This window comes from Macrotis lagotis, chromosome 6, assembly GCF_037893015.1.
Source record: "Macrotis lagotis isolate mMagLag1 chromosome 6, bilby.v1.9.chrom.fasta, whole genome shotgun sequence".
Lineage (NCBI taxonomy): Eukaryota > Metazoa > Chordata > Mammalia > Peramelemorphia > Peramelidae > Macrotis > Macrotis lagotis.
Genome location: NC_133663.1, coordinates 187,990,502 through 188,013,667, shown reverse-complemented (window position 1 = coordinate 188,013,667; position 23,166 = coordinate 187,990,502). Strand labels below are relative to the sequence as shown.

Here is a 23,166-nt window from a genome sequence, read left to right as displayed (position 1 = left end):
AACAAAAATTACCCAAAACAGTAAAAAAATTACTGCCCTTCTTTCTAAGAGAAGCATAAAAAAGGAATAACAAATTGTTAATTAACTAATAAAGTTGAAACTTTGAGTTCTGACTTAAAACTAAGTCTTAATATTTAAGCATTTTCATGAATTTGAAAGAACATTGTAATGAAATAGAAACTGAATAAATTATAGGTATTAGATACTATGTACAAGGGTTCCATTTTCAGAAGTGTTAAGACTGAATTCTAATTTCTGAAAATGCTGAGTTTGTAATGCACACTGCCAGAGTAACAATAAAATTCTTTGACAATCTTCAAGCCACTGTGACCCAAAAGATAGGTTAGAGGGGCAAAGATCTCCAAAGGTATCACTATATATAGAAGGTGTTATTCTGAATTATAGCAACTGCCAGATAGGCAATAGGCAGAAGGGAATCTTCAATCCCAGAAGAGAAAATTCCAAAGTTATTCTGAACATAGTTAACTTTTGTTTGGACCCGCAAGACAATTCAACTACTACTCCTGGTCACCCCCTTCTATGAGGGTGGCCCTCTATGTTGGCTCAGTCATTTTATAAGCTTGGCATCATGGCTCAGAATTCAAAGTCTGGAAAAGTCTTATTGAAATAAAAATTCTCCTATAAGTAATATCAGCAAAATATATCAAGAAAAACTATTTCAAGAATGAAAGCCTTTTTAAATCTTGTGTATTTAGACTTCTTTAGACTATCTTTATACCTCTAATTCCAATTTTAGTTTGAGCTTGTACTGAGGTAACAGCACATCTGAATTTATCACAGGTATACTTGAGGTACAGGTAAGACTCAGAGAAAAGTTGTTTTTTTTCTTGCTTACCTCCCTTTTCAGTGTAGTGGCTTTTCCTACATTAACGATCTAGGTTTCAGAGAATACTTACTTCTTACGATCTTTTTCTTTCTTCACACCCGAACCAAATGCATTTAAAGGGTGGTTTTGTAGTAGTTCAGATGCAGCTTTCTTTTTAGCAAAAGCACTTATTTCTTCATCCAAATATCTTCTTTTTTCTTCAAGTTTCATTCTTTCTTCCTGATGAAGTCTTTTAAGATGTTCAAATTTGGCCTGCAGCTAAGAAACCAATGTGTAGTTCTGATTATCATACATATGGTGGCAGCATAACTCCAAGAATCAGTTCACCTTATTTCACAAGTTCTTAAAACAAGTAAAGACTCCCATGTAGAATTTCACCACTGTCTTTGATTATCATTGTAAAGATATGATTGATTACAAAATAAATCAGGATGTGAAGATACAGACCATTCTGTTCTATGAAAGTATTTTACTAATAATCATATTACTTAAAGATTTGAAAACCATTTAAGAAACATTATTTTCTTTGCTCTTCACAACAACCTCATGAGGTAATACTATTATTATTTACCTATAAGGATAAGAGGCTAAGTGATTTGCTAAGTTGATTTACACAGCTAGTAAGAGCTCAAAGAGTAGTGCTTATTTACTATATTAATGATGTCAATCTCAAAAAGAAATAGATTTCTATGGGCTTTGTTTAAATTTGAAAACCATAAATTAACATTAACTATATCATATTGAATTTTTATTTTAACATTTCCCAATTACATTTTTTAGTTTTTAAAAATTTATTTTCATTCGTATGCATATATCTCTATGTTAAAAAATTTCCTTCCACCCTCCCTTCCCATTGCCCTCCCCTCAGCAAATAGGTTAGCATTGAACATACATTTTTTATTATATAGGTATTTTATTTATTATCCAATTATATACAATGATAATTTCTACCTACCTTTTTTTGATAAGATTTTGAATTTTAAGTTTTCCTGCACCCTCCCTTCTCTAAAGATATTTTTTATTAAAGATTTTGAGTTTTGAGTTTTACAATTTTTCCCCCAATCTTACTTCCCTCCCCCCTCCCCCACCCCCACGGAAAGCAATCTGTCAGTCTTTACTTTGTTTCCATGTTGCACATTGATCCAAATTGAGTGTGATGAGAGAGAAATCATATCCTTAAGGAAGAAACAAAAAGTCTTAGAGATAACAAGATCAGACAATAAGATATCTGGTTTTCCCCCTTAAATTAAAGGGAATATTCCTTGAACTTATTTCAAACTCCACGGCCCTTTATCTGGATACAGATGGCACTCTCTTTTGCAGACAGCCCAAAATTGTCCCTGATTGTTGCACTAATGGAACGAGCAAGTCCTTCAAGGTTGAACATTACCCCCATGTTGCTGTTAGGATGTACAGTGTTTTTCTGGCTCTACTCATCTCACTCAGCATCAATTTATGCAAATCCCTCCAGGCTTCCCTGAATTCCTGTCCCTCCTGGTTTCTAAAAGAACAAAAGTGTTCCATGACATACATACATACATATACCAGTTTCCTAAGCCATTCCCCAATTGAAGGACATTTACTTGACTTCTAATTCTTTGCCACCACAAACAGGGCTGCTATGAATATTTTTGTACAAGTGAAATTTTTACCCTTTTTCATCATCTTTTCAGGATATAGGCCCAGTAGTGGTATTGCTGGGTTAAAGGGTATGCTCATTTTCGTTGCCCTTTGGGCGTAGTTCCAAATTTCTCTCCAGGAAGGTTGGATGAGTTCACAGCTCCACCAATAGTGTAATAGTGTCCCAAATTTATCACAATCCTTCCAACAATGATCATCATCCTTTCTGGTCATATTGGTCAGTCTGAGAGGTATGAGGTGGTACCTCAGAGAAGCTTTAATTTCCATTTCTCTAATAAGTAATGATTTAGAGCAATTTTTCATATGGCTATGGATTGCTTTGATCTCCTTATCTGTAAATTGCCTTTGCATATCCTTTGACCATTTGTCAATTGGGGAATTTTTTTTTGTTTTAAAAATATGGCTTAGGGGGACAAAGCCAAGATGACGACAAGAACGGATCTTGTCTTAGGCGCTCTTTCATAAAACTCATAAGCTAAGGACTCTAACTAAATTTTTGAGAGACAGAACCCACAGAGGGACCCAATGAGGCAGTTCTCCTACTCAAGGTAACCTGGAAAAGAGCAGAAAGGCTCTGCTCCCCAGGGATGGAGGGGCGGCCAGCCAGAGGGGCAGCCAGGGCAAAAGAACTTAAGCTTCCCAGAGGCAGTCCCAGGGAGCTGGGAGCTGCAGCTCACAGCAGCGAGAGAGTTTCCTGACCTACACCCCGGGAAGCACGGGGCACAAATTGGGGGAACAGCGGGGGCCCTCTGCCAGAGCAAACACGTGAAGCCCAGCCCTCAGGGCACACAACTAGCAGCATGGCCAGCACAGCTGAGTTCCAGGAACAGAAGCAGGCAGAGCCCATAAGCAGGAACTCCCAGGGCATGAGCCCATTGAACCTAGGGAGGGGAGTGAAGAAAGAGAGACTGCAGAGCTCTGTCCTCTACCCCTGGAACAGGACTCTGGGGTTCTGACCACATTCAGATCCTGATCGCAGTCTAAGCCCCCCAATAGAGCAGCAGGGGGCCCCCCATCTCAGCCCTGTGGCAGAGGGGGGTACACATGGTCATTCACAGACCAGGAGGGAGGACAGAGCCTCACACACTGAGACCCTTGTGGGAGTGTCCCAAAAGCTCAGGAAGCACCCCCAAAACAAGGCTCAGGCTGGGAAAATGAGCAAGCAGAGAAACAAGAGGAACACCACTGAGAAATATTTTGCATATGAGCCCAAGAAGGATCAAAACACTCAGTCTGAAGATGAGGAAGCACAAGCTCCTGCATCTAAAGACTCTAAGAGAAACAGAAATTGGGATCAGGCTATGACAGAGCTCAAAAAAAGTCTTTGAAAATCAAATGAGGGAGTTAGAAGAAAAACTGGGAAAAGAAAGGGGAGAGAGATGCAGGAAAAACATGAAAATGAAGTCAGCAGCCTAGTCAAGGAAATCCAAAAAAATGCTGAAGAAAATAGCATGCTAAAAACCAGCTTAGGTCAAATGGATAAAACAGTTCAAAAAGTTATTGAGAAGAATGCTTTAAAAAGCAAAATTGGCCAGATGGAAAAAGAGATAAGAAAACTCTCTGGGGAGAACAAATCCTTCAGACAAAGAACAGAACTCAGGGAGATTGATGAATTTACCAGAAATCAGGAATCAATACTTCAAAACCAAAAGAATGAAAAATTAGAAGAAAATGTGAAACATCTCATTGAAAAAACAACAGATAAGGAAAACAGACTTAGGAAAGATAATTTAAAAATTATTGTAATACCTGAAAGTCATGATCAGGAAAAGAGCCTTGACATCATTTTTCAAAGAATTACTACAGGAAAATTACCCTGATATTCTAGAAGCAGAGGGTAAAATAGAAATGAAGAGAATCCACAGATTCCCCCAAGAAAGAGATCCCAAAAAACCAACCCCTAGGAATATTATAGCCAAATTCCAGAACTCCCAAGTCAAAGAGAAACTATTACAAGCAGCCAGAAGGACACAATTCAAATACCATGGAGCTGCAATCAGGATTTCACAGAACTTAGCAGCAACTACATTAAAAGTTCATAGGGCTTGGAATATAATATACCAGAAGGCAAAAGAGCTTAGAATGCAACCAAGAATCAACTACCCAGCAAAACGGAATGTCCTCTTCCAGGGAAAAAGATGGACTTTCAATGAACCAGGGGAATTTCAAATGTTCCTGTTGGAATGGCCAGAGCTGAACAGAAGGTTTGATCTTCAAATACAGGGCTCAGGTGAAGCATAGGGATTGGAGGAGAAGGGGAAAATATGAGGGACTTAATAATGATGAACTGCATGTATTCCTGTATAGAAAAATGACACTGATAATACTCATATGAACCTTCTCAATTAACAGAGCAGGTAAAAGGAGCTTTTATAGATGAAGCACAGGAGAAAGCTGAATTTGAAGATAAATTATGGTGTAAAAATGGTGTCAATAGAAAAAAGGGAAATGTAATGGGAGAAAGGAAAAGGAGATGGGAGAATAGGCCAAGATATTTCACATAATAAGATTTTTCTTTATTACAATGAGCTATTGCAATGATATGGAAGGGGGGAAGGCAAGGAGGAATGAGGGAATCTTCGCTCTCATCAGAGGTGGTTAGGAGAGGAAACAGCATATATACTCAATGGGTATAGAAATCTGGAGTAAGAAGGAGGGGGTAGCAGGGGTGGGGATGTGAATAAAGGAGGAAAGGATGGACCATGAGGGGAGAGTGGTCAGATATAACACATTTTCTTTTTTACTTCTTGCAAGGGGCTGGGATTGGAAGGCCTGTACAGGACCATAGGGCTGGGTAGATGCTGGGCCTAAGGGGTGGTATGAGGGCTTGGGGCCACTTGGCCCCAGGGCCAGGGATCTGTCTGCTGCGCCACTCAGCTACCCTACAGAAGAGACAGAGTGAAAGGAGAGAGAAAATATAGTACATGGTAGTGGAGAAGTACAAAAGGAAGGAGTTGCAATCAGCAATGGCAACAGTGGAAAAATATGGAAGTAACTTTTGTGATGGACTTATCATAAAAAATGTGATCCACCTGTGACAGAGTTGGTGGTGTTGGAACATAGACTGAAGCACATTTTTTATTATTATTATTTTGGGGGGGGAGTGCAGGGCAAATGGGGCAGGGTGGCCTGCCTGGGGCTGCATAGCAGGGTGATCATTGGTCTGAGGCTGGATTTGGACCCAGGTACTCCTGGCTCAAGGGCCAGTGCTCTGTCCACCAGCCAGCCACCCCTACTATTATTACTATTTCCTTTTATTTTATTTTAGGTATTTTTTTTCTTTTTTTGGTTTATGCAGGGCAGTGGGGTTGGGGTGGCTTGCATGTCACACAGCTGGGTGATTGTTGGGTATATGGGCCGGATATGGGCTTGGGTGCTCCTGGCTCCAGGGCTGGTGCTCCATCCACTGTACCACCTGGCCATACCTACAATTATTACTATTATTATTTTTAATATTAATTTTAATTTTTTTTCTCCCCTTTACTTTATCGCTCAAGTGAGTCTATATTTTGGGGGGGAGGGGGTATTTCAGTTATCCTTAACCAAGAATATTTTATTAATGCATAAAAAAACATTGTTTGTACAAAATGAGAATAAATATTAAATTTTTTTTTAAAAAGCTAGTTACATCCCATTAGATAGCAGTCTCATGGACAGGTCATGAATGTCCATCACTTCTGGCTAGGTATATTCTCTCTGTTAGAGTTACAATTCTCAAGATTTATGAGAATCTTTTTCTCCATGCTGGCATATAGCCAGTTTCAACTTATGGATAGCAGTTTTTTTTTCTTTTTCCACCTTTTTTTTTTTTTTTTTTACCTTTTCATGTGTCTCTTGAACTTCCAGTTTGATGTCCAAATTTTCTATTTAGCTTTGGTCTTTTAATCAGGAATTTTTGGAATTCTTCCATATTGTTAAATTTCCATCTTTTTCCCTGGAAGAGAAGGCTCATCTTTGCAGGATAGTGGATTCTTGGCTGCATTCCAAACTCCCTTGCTCTTTGGAATATCTCATTCCAGGCCCTTTGATCCCTTGATGTTGATGCAGCCAGGTCCTGTGTAATCCTTAAGGTGGCACCTTGATATTTAAATTGTTTCTTTCTGGCTGCTTGCAGGATTTTCTCTTTTATCTGATAGTCCTGGAATTTGGCCACAACATTCCTTGGTGTTTTTATTTTAGGATATTTTTCTGGAGGGGACCAATGTGTTTTTTCAATAACTACTTTGCCCTCTGGTCCCATGATATCAGGGCAATTTTCCATCACCAGATCCTTTAATAATAAGTCCAGGCTTTTTTTGTTCTCTTCAATGTTTTCAGGAAGTCCAGTAATCTTGGTTTGCCCCTCCTCAACCTATTCTCAAGGTCAGTGGTTTTGTTGATGAGGTATTTTACATTTTCTTCTATTTTTTTCTATTTTTTGATATTGTTTGACAGGCTCTTTCTCTCTCTCATGAAGTCATTAGTTTCTGCAGACTCCATTCTTTTTTTCAGGGAGGAGTTTACTTCATTAACCTTTTGCAATTCCTTTTCCAATTGGTCAATTGTACTTTTGAAAGAGCTTTCCATTTCCCCAACTGAGGATCTGAGGGATTTATTCTCATTTTGCATTTGTCCAATTGTATTTTCTAAGGATTTGTTTCCTTGTTGCAAGGTATTAATTATCTCGCCCAAATTTTCCAGTTGATTTTTAAAGTCCTTCCTTATTTCTTCAAGGAAGTCTTTCTGTGATGGAGACCAGATCATATTCTCCTCAGAGGTTCTAGGTCTCTCTGAGTTAGGGTCTTTTCCTTCCAAGAATTTTTCTATGGATCCACCTTTCTGCTGGCCCTTCTTCATTTTGCTAAGACCTAGAGTTTGGGAGGGGCTGGTTCACAGGGGTTTGGTGTTGGGATCGCTAGAGGCTTTACTCGCTGAGTGCAATTTCTCTGGCTGGCCAGTAGGAGATGCTGGTTTCTTTCTCTGGAGTGTCTGTGACCTTGATTGAGGCCTACTCCCTTAGCTTGAAGGGAAGGGTTGAAGCTATGGACCTTTTGCCTTCAATCAATGGTGGGCTTTACCCTGGGGTGAGGTCATCCCTCTCCCTATTGTCAGCTGGGCTGGTTCTTCTGCTCACACACCTGTGTCTGAGGCAGAAGTACTCTGCTATTGTTTGTTCTGGGAAGGGGCCTCAGCAGCGATGGAGGCATGGACTCAGAGTTCCTCAGACCAGAGGAGCCCAGGGATGGTGTCCACAGCTCTCCTGCACAGGAACTCTCCTCCCAGCCCTGTCGGCAAGCTCCAAAGGATCAGCACCAACACCAATGCCTCTGCTCCCTAGTTGACTGAAGCCCCCACAGTCTAACCCCACTGCTTATCCAGCAGGTCTGTCTCTTGGAACCTTAGGCTCCCTGGCTCCAATTCAGCCGCTAATTTGGCTGATCCGGGACTGAGCTGCCCTCTGCACAGGGCCTCACCTGCCAGGACTGAGATAGATGTTCTTTCTCCTGGCTTTTCTTTCCGGATTTTGTGGGTCAGATTTCTGTTAAGAGGTTTGTTTCATGTGATAGATGGGGAAAGATCAAGTAGAATTGTGCCTGTCTTCTCTCCACCATCTTGGCCGGAAGTCTCTCCCAATTACATTTTAATCTGGTTTAGTGTTCTTAGGAGCCATCTAAAAGAGTTGCTTTAGAGTTTGATTTTCAGAGATGCATTCTTATGCCAGAGTCTTCAGCCAGAAGACTATTTGTCAGTTCTTACAGTAGGGTTCCTTTAGGGATATGAGTAGGATGAGTTGGCTACTACTGAAATCTGTTCCAAACATAATACTCTTAAGACTTCCATGATTTTATGATTTTAAACTATACTTGGATTTTTCTACTTTCTTTTTTAGAATTTAATAATTCTGCTTTGATATTAATTCTTTAATCCCTGAATTCATAAATATTATCAATAGCCCAAAGATTTCATAAAAATAATTTTATTATATTATCCAATTTAGCAATGCTATATTTCTTTGAACCATTGCTGTTTACTACCATTAAATTGTGAAGATATTAGAGAATGTTGGAATAGCTGTTGAAAATAGTTTAATTACATTTCTCCATAAGGATGTTATATAATAGATATCTCATATACCAGAAAGCTTAGTTAATATTAAACATGTAGGAGAAATATTTTTCTATTAACTTACTACAGAGAAGGGGCTAGAATATATTGATCACATAAAAACTTACTTATTGTATATAACCTTAGGCAAATAATTTAGCCTCTCTGAGCCTCAGATTCTTATTGGCAAAATGAGGAGTTAAAATTACATAGTCTTTTATCTATAAATCTATGAAATTATGATCCTCTTTTCTATCTCTCTCCAAATGGTTGGACTGTCAGTCCACATGTCTAGCATGGACTTCTCTTATTCAACAATTTCTGCTCCCGGCCACCTCAGCTGGCTAATTTCAGATTTGGTTCTTCTCTGACACCAAAGAAAATAATTTAGAGGTAAATGAGAACTTCATTTTAAGGGATGGCTCTGCTCTCTGTGATGAGGATAAAGGGACAAATACAGATGATATAAAAATGATAACAAAAATTTATTTTAAAAAAAATCAAATTAGCTTCCCTCCCAAGAAATCACTAAAAAACAGTAAGATATAATACCAAGATTCCTGAATTCTTCCTAACCTTAAGGAGACTAATAGAAAAAAAGAAGAGATGAGTCGAGTCTGTTGAAACCAACCATTTAACTTTTTCCCAGGTGGTAAAGTAAGTAGTACTTGAGTAACCTAAATGTTCTGTTTTCTTCACCCCATCCAAAAGAAGGGAGGAAGCAGTAATTCTAGAAAGAACTAGCTTTTTAAAGTTCTCATGTGCCTCTAAATTATTTTCTGTACTGTCAGAGAAGGACCAAATCTGACATTGGTGAGAGTAGGTGACCTGAAACAGAGATTTCTGAAGACAAGGAATCTATGCTGGGTATGCTGGATAATAATCCAGTCACTTGGAGAGAGATGGAGAAAAAAGGGAAATTCAGGGGAAAAGAGAACATCTACTTCTATTCAAACATTCAACATGGATCCAAAAAAACTTCTCTAAGAAGTGTGTGTGTGTGTATATATATATATATATATATATATATATATATATATATATACACACACAGAGAGAGAGAGAGAGAGAGATAATGTGTGTGTGCATATACATATAAACATGTATGTATTTATAGTTGAAATGCATTGTGTGGTAAGTGGGTTTGTAGGCTGGTTTTAGAACTTAATTTTTATGGTTTCTATGGGAAAAATGTTCACAATTCCATTTACAAGTTGGAAATAATTTATAATCTAAGTGCTGCCTATACTTAAAATCATAGCACTCTAGAAATTAAAAGTATCTCAGAGACCCACAGCAACTTAAGAAAGCCATCATACAGAAATGATTGCAAGTGACTTTCCTACAAAAGTTTATATATAACAAAGACAGAACAAGATATGGGTTCTCCTTAGTGCTCTAATATATGAAACTGCCCCTGAGAGAAACACAGTGTCATAAGTCTTCTCCAATGAACTTTTAAAATAGTTATAAGTATTCAAATGAATTGCATTGACCTATTTTCCCCCTTTCTCATGACAGTGAGGATCTGTATAATTAAAATGTTTACTAATCCATCACAGATTACCAATGCTTTATGTTTCCCTATTGATAAATTATAAAAAATAAAAGCAACTAAAGTTATTTATGCTACTACAAAGTAAGACCTCATGTGGCTTGCTTTAGATAAATTTGAATGTGTGAATTAAATGTGCAAATAAAAACCCCAATTTAAACAAAGAATGATTAATTAAACAAAGAAAATTCATTTTCTCAAATTATTTACATGAGGCTTCTTTTCAATAACAAGCTCTTTTAATTGCATTTAAAATATCAATCAACTTGAAAAAAACTAAGCTATACACCATCTTACAGGACTATATAAAAATTCTCAAGAAACAACCCTTATTTGGATTCATTAATTCATTCAAAAACCATTATTAAGCATTTACTTTATATGAAAAGTAAGCATCTAAGTGGCACAGTGGTTGGAGCACTGGGCCTGGAGTCAGTAAGTTCCAAGTTCAAATCTGGCCTCAGACAGGGGGCAGGCCATTTAACTCTGTTTACCTCAGCTCCTCATCTGTAAAATGAGCTGGAGATGAAAATGGCAAACTACTCAACTATCTTTTGCCAAAAAAAAACCAAAAAAAACAACAACCTCAAATGGGTGAAAACAACAACTTAGATGAAACACTACCAGGGTGATGGAAAAGTACTCCTGTCTCAGGCAGTTTATAGACAGGTAGATATTTACATTACTCTAATTAGCCTAGTCTATATAATGATATTAATAAAAAGATGCCTTTTATGTAGTCTTTAATATGTATCTCTATTACCTAATGGAACCTTATAAAAGATTAGGAACTAGGTAAAATGCCTTACAATGATTCATCACACAGCTAATAGCGCAAGAAGTGAGTTCAAACCCAGATCTCCTCTCCCTTTTTTTTTTAAGATTTTTCAAGGCATGGGGTTAAGTAGCTTGCCTAAGGCCACATGGTTAGGTAATTATTAAGTGTGTGGGGCCAGATTTGAACTCAGGTACTCTGACTCCAAGGCCAGTGCTCTATCCACTGCACCACCTAGCCTCCCCCTCTCTTTTTTTTTTTAAGAAAGATTCTATTTATTTTGAGTTTTACAATTGTCCCCTATTCTTGCTTCCCTCCTCCCACAGAAGGCAGTCTGTAAGTCTTTACATTGTTTCCATGGTATAGTATACATTGATCTAAGTTGAATGTGATGAGAGAGAAATCATATCCTTAAGGAAGAAAAATAAAGTACAAGAGATGGCAAAATTACAAGATAGCAGGTTTTTTTCCCCCTTTTGGTCTTTGTTTAAACTCCTCAATTCTTTCTCTGGATATAGATGGTATTCTCCATCAAAATTGTCCTCGACTGTTGCACTAATGGAATGAGCAGGTCCATCAAGGTTGATCATCATCCCCATGTTGCTGTCTGGTTCTGCTCATCTCTCTCAGCATCAGTTCATGCAAATCCTTCCAGGCTTCCCTGAAATCTCATCCCTCCTGGTTTCTAATAGAACGATAGTGTTCCATGACATACATATACCACAGTTTGTTAAGCCATTTCCCCAATTGAAGGACATTTTCTTAATTTCCAATTCTTTGCCACCACAAACAGGACTGCTATGAATATTTTTGTACAAATGATGTTTTTACCCTTTTTCATAATCTCTTCAGGGTGTAGACCCATTAGTGGTATTGCTGGATCAAAGGGTATGCATATTTTTGTTGCCCTTTGGGTACAATTCCAAACTGCTCTCCAGAAAGGCTGGATTGAGTTCATAGCTCCATTAGTGTCCCAGATTTCTCACATCCCTTCCAATATTGATCATTGTCCTTTCTAGTCATATTGACCAGTCTGAGATCCTCTCCTTTCTCAAGTACTCTTTCATCAAAACTATATTTTGCTATAAACAAAATAGATTCATTCAGGAAATCAATAAAAATAAAAATGCCAATATTTTACCTCTATTATAATTTACTTATTCCAAACCTCTATTATAATTTACTTATTCTATGTCAGAACAATAAAAGGATTTTATATGAAGTAAGAAAATAGTAACAAAATTCTTCTAGAGGAAAAAAACAGATTAAATATATTAAGGAAATAATAGAGAAAAAATTATAAAGGAAGAAGGATCTAGCAGTACCAAAGCTCAAACTATCCACAAACCAGCAGAGGTTGATAAGTGGTACGGAACATGTTCAAAATATGCAGCAGCAGATGACCCTTCCAGTCTAAAGTTTGATAAAACTCCCAAATTCCAGCCAACAGGGAAAGAACTCACAATTTGACAAAAACTGTCACAATTAGAAAGTAGTCTGGCAAAAATTAAATATAGAATACCAAGACAAGTTCCAAGAAGATATATGAGACATATAAAAATTCATTTTAAAGCAAATTAGAGGAGCCAAAAAGAAATTATCTTACAGATCTCTAGACAGATGAGCAGTTTGTGACCAAATCAGAAAGAGAAAACTCACAGAAGACAAAATGGGCAATCTTGTTTTTGTACAAAGTAAAACAGTTAAAATCAGAAAGGAAATAGGTAATTTAACAGGGGATGATCTTTGTAGCAAGTTTCTATGATGAATGGTCAAAGGAAGAAATCTTAGCATTTCACAGCCCTATGAATAAATTTTCTAAGACACTTACACTTAGAGAAATGTTCCAGTCATTCTGGAAAGCCATTTGGAACTATGATCCAAGTTATTAAACTATGCCTTGCCTTTGATCTGTCCATAAAAATATATGTATATCTATTCTTTTTGTAGTGGCAAGGAACTTCAATCTAAAAGGATATTCATCAACTAGGGATTAGTTGAACTTGGGCTATATGAATGTAATAGAATATTACAGTACTATAAGAAATTATGAAAGGCATCATTTTAGAAAAGCTTGGGTGGAGCAGGATAGAGAAAAGAACCAGAAAAACAAACTCTGATCATTGATGACCATTGATGATTCCAGAGAACTAAAGAAAATGCACAATTCTCACCTCCTGATTAGGTCTTAAAATGCAGAATAAAATACATTTTTGAAAACAGCCAATGTAAGAATTTAATTTGTTGACTATGTTTGTTTTTCCCCCAGAGAAAACCAGAAGAACTAAACAAATAAGGAGAATAGCTATGAAAGTTACATGTTGAATTTATCAAGTACTAAAAAAGAAAATATCTTCATATACAATTTTGTTCTAAAATGTGTTGGAAACTGCTAATTCTATTTGTTGCTTGTCACACGGTTTTAAATGTTTCTTTTAAAAAGGAAAAAAAAATCTATTGGTTAAACCCAGAAATACTTAAAAGAGCAAAAAGTTAGAAATAACTAGTTTCCTTGAACTACTTAGTGTCGAAGGATCAACAATATTAATAATATTTTTCACAAAAGAATATTTTATTATTCTAGAGAACCTGGCTAAGGTTTCAGACCTTATCTCCTTTGTCTCTTCTTGATCATGTAATGCAGACCTTCTCAAAAGGGTCATTCTTTGGTTGTTTTCTCTTTTCCTTGGCAATTCTATTCTGAGAGCATAGATCACAGCAGGAGAGGACCTCAGGTTCTCTGACTCAAATCCAGAATTCTTTTGACTGCCCCCCCTACTATTTCCCTTTACTTCAACTATCACTTCTATGCCGATTATTCTTGTTGTTCAGTCATGTCCCATTCAATTCATGACTCCATTTGGTGTTTTCTTGGCAATGGTACTGGAGTGATCTGCCATTTCCTTCTCCAGCTCACTTTACAGATGAGGAAACTGATGCAAACATTAAGAGACTTACCCAGGGTCACACAGCTAGTACATATCTAAGGCCAAATTTAAATCCAGGAAAATGAGTGCTCTGACTTCAGACCCAGTGCATTATCTATTATACCCACGTAGCTGCCCTAAACAGATAACTCACTTTGTTACAAATCAAGGTTCTGACTCTCCCAAGTTCCAGATTGACATTTATTTCTAGTTGTCTATAAGACATCTCCAAATTAGAGATGGGTAGCCCAAAATAAATGTGTAAAATCAAGTTTCTCTTTCCTCTTAAACCTGCATCTTTTTCTGACAACTATTTCTCAAAGACTTAAAAACTTTTCCAACAAGTGACCAAATCCTGACAAATCCAAGGGATTCTGACTCTTCTCCTATTATCATACTCCTCAGCCAATCCAATAAACTTCCTAACAAATGTTTTGATCATCCCTTTCTTTCCTCCAATTAATTCTCCATATTCCAAACCTGCTTTGAAAAATCTGGTTAGTCTGAATCAGTTTCTCTTCAAACAAAGTTATAGCTCCCAGAGAATGGCATGCTAACACAATAACATTTAGACAAGAAGACCTGTCTGTTGAAAGAGTACTCCCCTAAAGGGCCCAATTTTTGTAAGTCAGATTTCTTGTCAGCAAGATAACTTTCTAAGAAATACCAGGTGGGCTCCTAGAGTACTCTTTCACAAGAAATAAACAGAATACATAAAAAACAAACAAAACTTCAAACCAGCAACACTTACTTCTCTCTCAGCTTCTTTCAAAATTGCTTCTTTCTCCTTTACTCGCTGCACAAACATCTGTTTCATCTCCTCTTCTTTTCTTTGACGTTCACCATAAAATTCATGTCTTTTAATTTCATAGGCCTCCTGAAGACTAAAAGTGATATAATAAAATGCAATGCATTCATAGGTAGAATTGAAAAATACAATCATATAGGCAAACTCTATAATCAGTCTATTGCATTTTACACCCTTCCATTAGAACAACCCAACACAGAATTTTCCATTCTATCAAAGTGATGAAGCAGGATAATAACAGTAGAATTCACATAACTTCGATGCATTTAACACAATTTGAAATTCCCCAAGGCACAATTCTACTGAAATTCTTAGAGACTAAGAGTGAGCTTATAACTCTCTATATGAGGCAAATTTTTCCTCATTTGCACATTCAGTGCTATCTGATTCTCTTCAGTATTTCAAAAATAAATTCTTTAAGAGTTCCAAGAGACATGAAATAAACTGTCCTCTTACAGTAAAGGCAAAGATTTCAATTTGTCAAAATAGCAGCTGCTACTTATTCCTATAACTGGCATTTTACATTTAAAATATGAAGTATTAGAAATAACTTAGTAATTACAAAGAAAAAAATTTTTTCAACATTTGCATTATGACTCATATCAACAAAATTCCTTGCTCTTAGTATATCTTATTTTTTTAGGTTTGGTTTTTTTTTTTTGGCAAGGCAATGGGGTTAAGTGGCTTGTCCAAGGCCACATAGCTAGGTAATTATTAAGGGTCTAAGGCTAGATTTGAATTCAGCTCCTCCTGAATCCAAGGTCAGTGCTCTATCCATCTTAGTATATATCTTTTTAAAAATATCAAGTGACAAATAATCTTCATTTATTCAAATGTGTGCCAGGTATTATGGGGCAATATACAGTAAAACAATAATACCACACTTTGTTATAACATAAAGCATCTCCCTTTGATCCTGACAATGCCCAGGGAGAAGAAATTGACAGCTAAATTAACTAAGGCTCATCAAGTTAAGTGACTTGTGAAAGATTATACTCATTAAATTGATAAGAAATGTCATTTATAGTTCAGAGAATATAAGATCTTAAAAATCAAGAGAACAATTTTTCTTTAAATGTAAAGCTAATAGACACTAGATTTCAAAATTTATTGCTGTTGTTGAATTGTTTGAACTCAGATCCTCTTGACTCCAGGGCCAGCAAGCTCTCCACTATATCACCTAGCTGCTCTAACATCTGAAACTATATATGTATATTATATGCATAATATACATATATATGTATGTATATGTGTATATGTATATAGGTATGTATATACATACATATATCTCCAAAGTAGAATACACTATCATTCTTCTCAAAATGTCTCCCTCTTCCTATCATCTTGTCAATTTTATTTCTGGCGTTTTCTTTCAACCAAACTGATTCTGGTTCTAATCTCTTCTCATCTGGTTTATTGCAATAATCTCCTAACTTTTCCCAATCCCTCAAATCTCTTCAATCATCCTTCATATAGGTGACAAGTTATAGTCCTAAAGCACAAACTAGTGATTGAAAGTTGTTTCTGAGATAAAACAAACTCTTCTCTAATGGTTCCTAAAGTTTTTTACATTCTGATTCCAAACAACTTTTCCATATTCATTATACATTGTTCTCTTTGTGCATATATTCTATTCTATTTTCCAGTTAACTTACTCCATTCATATGGAAGGTATCACATATTTAAGTAGTACTTCAGCTGAAAATCAAATTGAACACTATAAAATATTAAAAAGAAGACTTCCAGGTCATGGGAACAAAAATATAGAGAACTGACATTTTCTCTGATGAAATCTGACCTCTCAAAACAAATTGTGCACCAAAAATAAAGCAATTTCATCTGTCTCTTTGGTCATAAGACACCAAAAGTCAAAAAAATGTTAAAAATAAAATTCATGAACTGATATGCACTGACCCTGAGTTACCCCAGGATCTCTCCCCTACCTCCTATCAGCATCTCCCACAAAGGCTACACAAGCAGACTCAAGGACCAACACAAGCTTATAACAAGATCAACCACAAATTTTGGTCACCTCTCCCCTCCCTTGAGTGCTGTGTAGACTCTGACTCTAGGCTTCAGAATTTTACCAAAACACAACAGTCAGTGGCTGCAACCTCATAACTTGATCACTACCACTGATGGATTGGATAACCCTATGGCATCAACAAGGCAGATTTTTTAACTGCCAGGCTAAAGAGTTAAGAAACAAAAGAGAACAGGACAGGACATTGTGGGGAGGGATGGAGGAGTAGACACAATTAGAAGCACTCTACCAAGCCCGAGATAAAGAGCACATCTAGAGTCAATTTTGAATATCCAAAAATCACTTGAGGCAGAGACCTGAGCTGGTAAACCATGAATTGTCTGTTATGAAAAGAGACTGTGACTCTACCCGCCCCCACCACTACCGCTTCAGAAAGTGAATAGGGGAATATCAGGAGAAAAAAAACTGCCAAGGATCTCAGGAAAAAGCAAACTCAAAAACCTTGAATATAAAACAAATAAACCAGGAAAATAGTATAAAACAAGGAAACATGACCTCTAGGTTAAATAATGAGTTTTATGAATATTGCAAAGAAAAATGACCCAACACTGAAAATAAGAAACTGAATTTACAAATTTAAATAACACATTAAAATTGTGTGCATGATTAAAACAGAAAAGCATAGAAACATCTCTATGAATTGCCTCTTGTGAAGTAAACAGTCAAGAAAATAATATACATAGCACCTATAAGAATGCAAATGGAAAGAACTACACATCAAAAAACAAAAGTAAATAAAACAATTATAAAGATCAAGCAGAATTCATATGATAAGGCATGGAATATCTATAGGTATTACTCCTTAGATTTCTTTTTCAATGTATTAATCATTTGAGCTGATCTTTCTCTCTCTCTCTCTCAATACTATTTGTGATATAGGATGGTTTTCTGGGAGGGGATGGACAAGGGTTACTTAGGATAGTTGAGATGTCTATTTTTCTAAGCTCATTACAGAATATAAACATTAAATTAGAACAAGAAGTAAGGCTGCTAAAGTCAGACACAATAATAGAGGAATAAAGTGAGTAGTCCTCTAAGAAAGAGGCACAAAAATTCATATTTTGAGGCATTAACAGCATGGAAATTATTTAAAGACCTATTACTTATTACATATTACTCTCTTTTATAAAGTCTGGCATGCTTGCTATCCCTCCCACTAGATATTATATTTCCCATCTTTATCTTTTTATAGGCTGCCCATAATGCTTGGAATGCACTTCCTTAGCACCTAGTTTACTAGATTAGCATCCTAAAACTCAGCTGAAGTATCGATTCCAGCAGGAAGCTTTCCCTGAACTGAAGACTATTCTTGTTCTTCCTATTCCCTAAGCATGGTGGATAGGGCACAGTTGACTTGTGGTCAGAAAAACTTGGCTTCATTCCTTTAACATGTCTTCCATGTCAGGCAATTTCAAAATTCTCAAGGGAGATCTTGAGATTGTCCTTGTATTGCTTTTTCTGACCACTAGATAAGTGCTCACTTTGTGTGAACTCTCCACAGAATGATATTTGTCCTTCATTCTCAAAGAAGACCCTAACATCAGGGAGGTGATGTCAGGATAAACACATGAATTGGATTTGAGTGAGGGGATGCTGTACTAAGTCATCAGTCTCACTTTCTCCTCCAGAGCCATCTGGGTCCAGTGGCCAGATATGAATCATCCCAACTGGAGATGGCCCTGGATATGAGGCAATTAGGGTTAAGTGACTTGTACAAGGTCACACAACTAGCAAGCAACAAGCGTCTGAGGCTGGATTCTAACTCCTGTCCTCCTGACTCCAAGCCCAGCGCTCTATCCATTGTGTCACCTAGCTACTCTCTCTCCACAGAATAGTCTTTTTTAGATAAGAAAACATGTGGCATTCCAACATAACTTGTGTATGTTTGTGTAAAGAGATATAGAGATATTAGACATAGATAATATATAGATATACACACACACATATGTGTGTTTGAATGTATATAGATAAAATATACACATTTTAACTATATTTGTATGCTTATACATATATATTATTTATATTGTATACACAGTTCCTACTTATATATGTATATATAGTGCATATATATGCACATACACACACATAAAAATTTCCCTGACAGAATCAAAACATTTATTTATTAAGTTCTACTAAGTGCTTGAGAGAAGTGACTATTTTATTTTGATTTTGTATGCCCTAACACAGAGTCTGACCCATCTTAAGTGATTAATAAATGCTTGCAAAACTGCATATACCGTCAGACTTTATCAAATGTAGTTTTGCTGAAATGATTTTTAAAAAATTCTTTGGTTCACAGAATAGTTCACTGAGCAAGGCAAAAGGTAAATTCAGAAATGAAGGTGTTATAAAAAACATAAGATATCAATAAACATTTTAAATTGAATGCTGATTGATTCGCTCCTTTAGAGTACCTGGGTTCCAATACTCACAGCCCGACTGGAGATGGCCCTGGATGTGAGGCAATTAGGGTTAAGTGATTTAGGGAAAGGAAGTTTATTGTTGTGATTATGCTAGGAATTTAAATAACTCTGCAACTATGGTTAGAGAGCATGCTTGTTTTTCAAAGTTGAGCATTAAAAATTCCAAAATTTCATCAGACAACAATTATAAAGTATAAATTTTAATGACTAGTGTGTTAATAGTAAAAACATGGCAGCTAGCCACACCTGGGGTAGCAGATTGCTTTTAGGATTTAGTGGAGACTTTGGTTTGTATATGAACTAATGAAACATGAGAAACTTGGGCATTTCTTTTACCTAATATAAATAAGATTATGCTCAATTAATTAAAAGCATGACATTCTAATGCCATTTATATAGGTCTCATGACCTATACATGATATATGCTTAAAGATTAAGGTGTCAATTTGACCAAGCAACAATCCAAAAATGAATCAAGGTAGTTCATAATATCTGTACTAATGAGCTTTGAAACATTTATTCATCACCTACTGGTAGGTTAGGTGCTAGGGAAATCTATTTATGGTCTATGAGGTTATAGTCTATTGAAGTAAGTCACATTTACATGGGTTTGAAAGTTGTTTAAAGTTCTTACATAAAAAGATTATCTCATTCGATTTCAACAATGACCTTGACAAAGGTGCTATTATTTCCCCCTTTTACAGATGAGGAATTTGAAGTTCAGAGAGTTAAGTGATCTACCAGAGTCACAGGACTGGTGAGTATCAGAAATCTCTCTGACTTCAAATTCATTTCTCTATCATGTCAATAATCCTGCCATTTCATGAGTTATATTTATATATACATTGTACACTTCCATGTACATGTCATTTTCCCAATAAAATGTAAGATCCTCTATAAAACTCCAAGGGCAGGGGTGGCTAGGTGGCATAGTGAATGGGGTGGCTAGGTGACACAGTGAATAAAGCACCAGCCCTGGAGTCAAGAGTACCTGGGTTCAAATCCAGTCTCAGACACTTAATAATTACCTAGCTGTGTGGCCTTGGGCAAACCACTTAAGCTCATTTGCCTTACAAAAACCTAAAAAAATTAAAAATTAAAAAAAAATAAAACTCCAAGGGCTTTGTGAATATCAGGTATTACTATTATTCTATTTTTAAAAAATCACATAATCTGAAAACATTAAGAGACCAAAAATCATTGGAAATTAGAAAAATGCTAACCATTATTTAAAAGCTAAAATGCAAAACAGTAATATTATCAAGATGCTCAATATGAAACAGGCAGCTGACTACTACATCCAGCCTAACTCTGTTTTTATGTTAAAGATTAAGTTTATGTTACTTTTCCAAAATTAAATACAGACCCTAAAAAATTAATAATTCTATACTTTTTTCTCTAGGTGATATATATCCTCAAAACATAGTGTCTCCTCACCATGGCCCCACTATCAATCTATCTCTCCTTCCATCAGAAACTTGGATTCGACCCCTTATTGACCCCATCTCTGATAGGTAAATCCTTTCCTTTGCTTTATCATGTTTGAAAACAAGGCTTTTAAAATACTGCTCCTTCTTGCAGTCTTTCAACATGATCTCATACTCTTTTATGTTTCTACCTTCCCCATTATACACATAGTGTTAAGATACCATAATACAAAGATAAATGCTCTTTTCTATTGTTCTTCCCTTCCCTAAACACTACCATTTAGACATAAAAACAAACTGGAAAAAAGTTTTTAATAGTTTAATAATTTTGGAATTGAATAGCTTGAAATGCTCTTGAAGTTATCTGATGATCATAATACTCTCCTAATTAAAAAATTTCAGATTTAAACCAGAACATTTGATCAAAAACCTTCAAGAGATGGAGCACCGGCCTTGGAGTCAGGAGTACCTGGGTTCAAATCCGACCTCAGACACTTAATAATTACCTAGCTGTGTGGCCTTGGGCAAGCCACTTAACCCCATTGCCTTGAAAAATTAAAAAAAAAAACCTTCAAGGAAAAAACCATGTAATTTTGCTTATTATTCAGAAACAGATTTACAAAGAACTTATCCCATGAACTTGCATCTTTTCCAACTTTATAGACAAGTCTATATAAATGACAATTTCCTTGCCAATATTTCTTTCTTTTTAAACATAAATTCAATTTCCAATAACATTGATTGATCTTATCTTCAAATGACGACAGGAAAAAAGAAAGGAGACAAACTGAAAAAAGGAAATTGCAGCTAGAAGACAATGTTTAGAAGTTCTGGCCCTGAAGACAGGGGAACCTGAGTTCAAATATGGGTTCTGACACCAGCTGTGTGTATCCCTGAGCAAATCACTTAACCCTGTTTGTCTCAATTCCACATTTGTAAAATGAGCTGTAGAAGAAAATAGCAAATAGTAACTTTGTCAAAAATATTGCTGTTAACAACAAAAAAGGAGGTCATGGAGAGTTGAACGTGACCTAAACTACTCAACAACAAAAACATAGGAACTGGAATAAAACAACAGAAACTAAATGTCTGATAAATTGAGTTTTCATTCCTATAGCATCTATCAAATTCTTAATTCAATACTTGACAGTTTTTTTTCTTCTGTACTTTTATTTTTCATTTATCGCTTTTACTCAGTGAAAAAATTTTCTACATCCCTTAAATTTTATAGTTAACAAAGGTGCTTAACTAAGCCATTAATACAACAGTTGCTTTTAGACACCAACTATTTCCTTGTTTGAGTGGGCTACTTATCTGAAAATATCATGTTTTCAATAAATATTGAAACAAAACAGGTGGTGGATAACTGAAGCCTTGGCAGTCTATATCAGAGTATTTAAACTAGGACAACTCTGCTGATAGACACCTCTAGCTAAGATTTACGAAGCCACTGGTAACTAGTCAGTTGATCTATCTTGAAAAATAACTACTCAATTGCAGGTCAACCACCAATGTCATTCCTTTCCCCAATCTTAAGAAAGTAAATTAAAGGTAGATTTTCCTCTGGAAAGAGTGACAGACATCTGTTGACTCTAGTCATGATGTTGTGATATTATTTAATATTACAACATCATGACTAGAGTCAAAGTATATGTGCTTGAGAAATCCAATCAAGAAAGGGATCTTTTAAGAAGTCTTGATGTATCAATAATGCTTTATGACATCTATAAAAATGGAATCTTCAAATAAATTAAATAGCCCTTATGCCAAAATTTAAACTTGATCCATGATTAAAGAGTTGCAAAATCAAACTGATTTAAAGTTCAACATTCCTATCTTCTGTGCTTATCCTTGTAAAAAGCTAAGATATGACCAAAATATAGATAACAGGATGGGGAAGGAAGAGAAAGACCTCAAATCATCTATAAGAATAATTTTCTGCAAAGCTTTACCATGATAAATCTCATCAAAATTATAAATTCAAATATGCATTGAAATATTAGGATTTTAAAGTTAAAATTATTTTAAATATTTTAAATGTAGTATCAAGTAACATAGTCTTACAATTAATTCCCAGGCATATTTTCAACAGAATATTTGGTGCTCAGTTTTTGTACGTTTTTTAAAATCAGTTTTTACTGTTTTCCTATGTACATATATCTATATGTACATAGATCTATATCACACACAAAGATAGAGAAAGAGAGAGACTGGATTTGTTTTACATTGGTTATTAGAGCAAGAAAATTCCCTTTACCAATGCAAATTGGTATGCAAGTCTTCTAGAACAATGAAAGATTGGGTGGTTTCCCCAGATGCAGGACTTTGAACCCATGTCTTCTTGTCTTGGAGGTCAGCCCTCTAGCACCTATACTATGCTGTCTCTATAAAAAGATAAAAAAAAATGTTTTGAACCATACCTGTAATTTACATTACTATCAGAAGCTTCAAATAAGGAAACTTCCTTATTCTATCTACCAATGCATAAAAGCAAAGTCTCTCTAACCTACAGTCTTTATAAAAGTTGGATAGGGCACAGAGTTTAAATGACCTATCCCAGTTTGCATCAGAAATAGGACTGAATTCTTAATTTCTGACTTCAAAGCTAGTTCTCTAGTCACTAAGCCACACTGAA

At 35.9% G+C, this 23,166-nt stretch overlaps 1 protein-coding gene across 1 annotated transcript in view; it reads right to left on the bottom strand.

Moving 5' to 3' along the window:
• The window catches only part of SEPTIN10 (septin 10), a 68,238-nt gene that overhangs the window by 1,467 nt on the left and 43,605 nt on the right, over positions 1 to 23,166 (bottom strand). Inside the window, exons 9-10 of the mRNA XM_074192141.1 lie at positions 14,581 to 14,713; positions 918 to 1,105 (exon numbers count right to left, since the gene is read on the bottom strand). Of these exons, the coding sequence (XP_074048242.1) occupies positions 918 to 1,105; positions 14,581 to 14,713 (321 nt within the window). The remainder of the gene's footprint in view (positions 1 to 917; positions 1,106 to 14,580; positions 14,714 to 23,166) is intronic.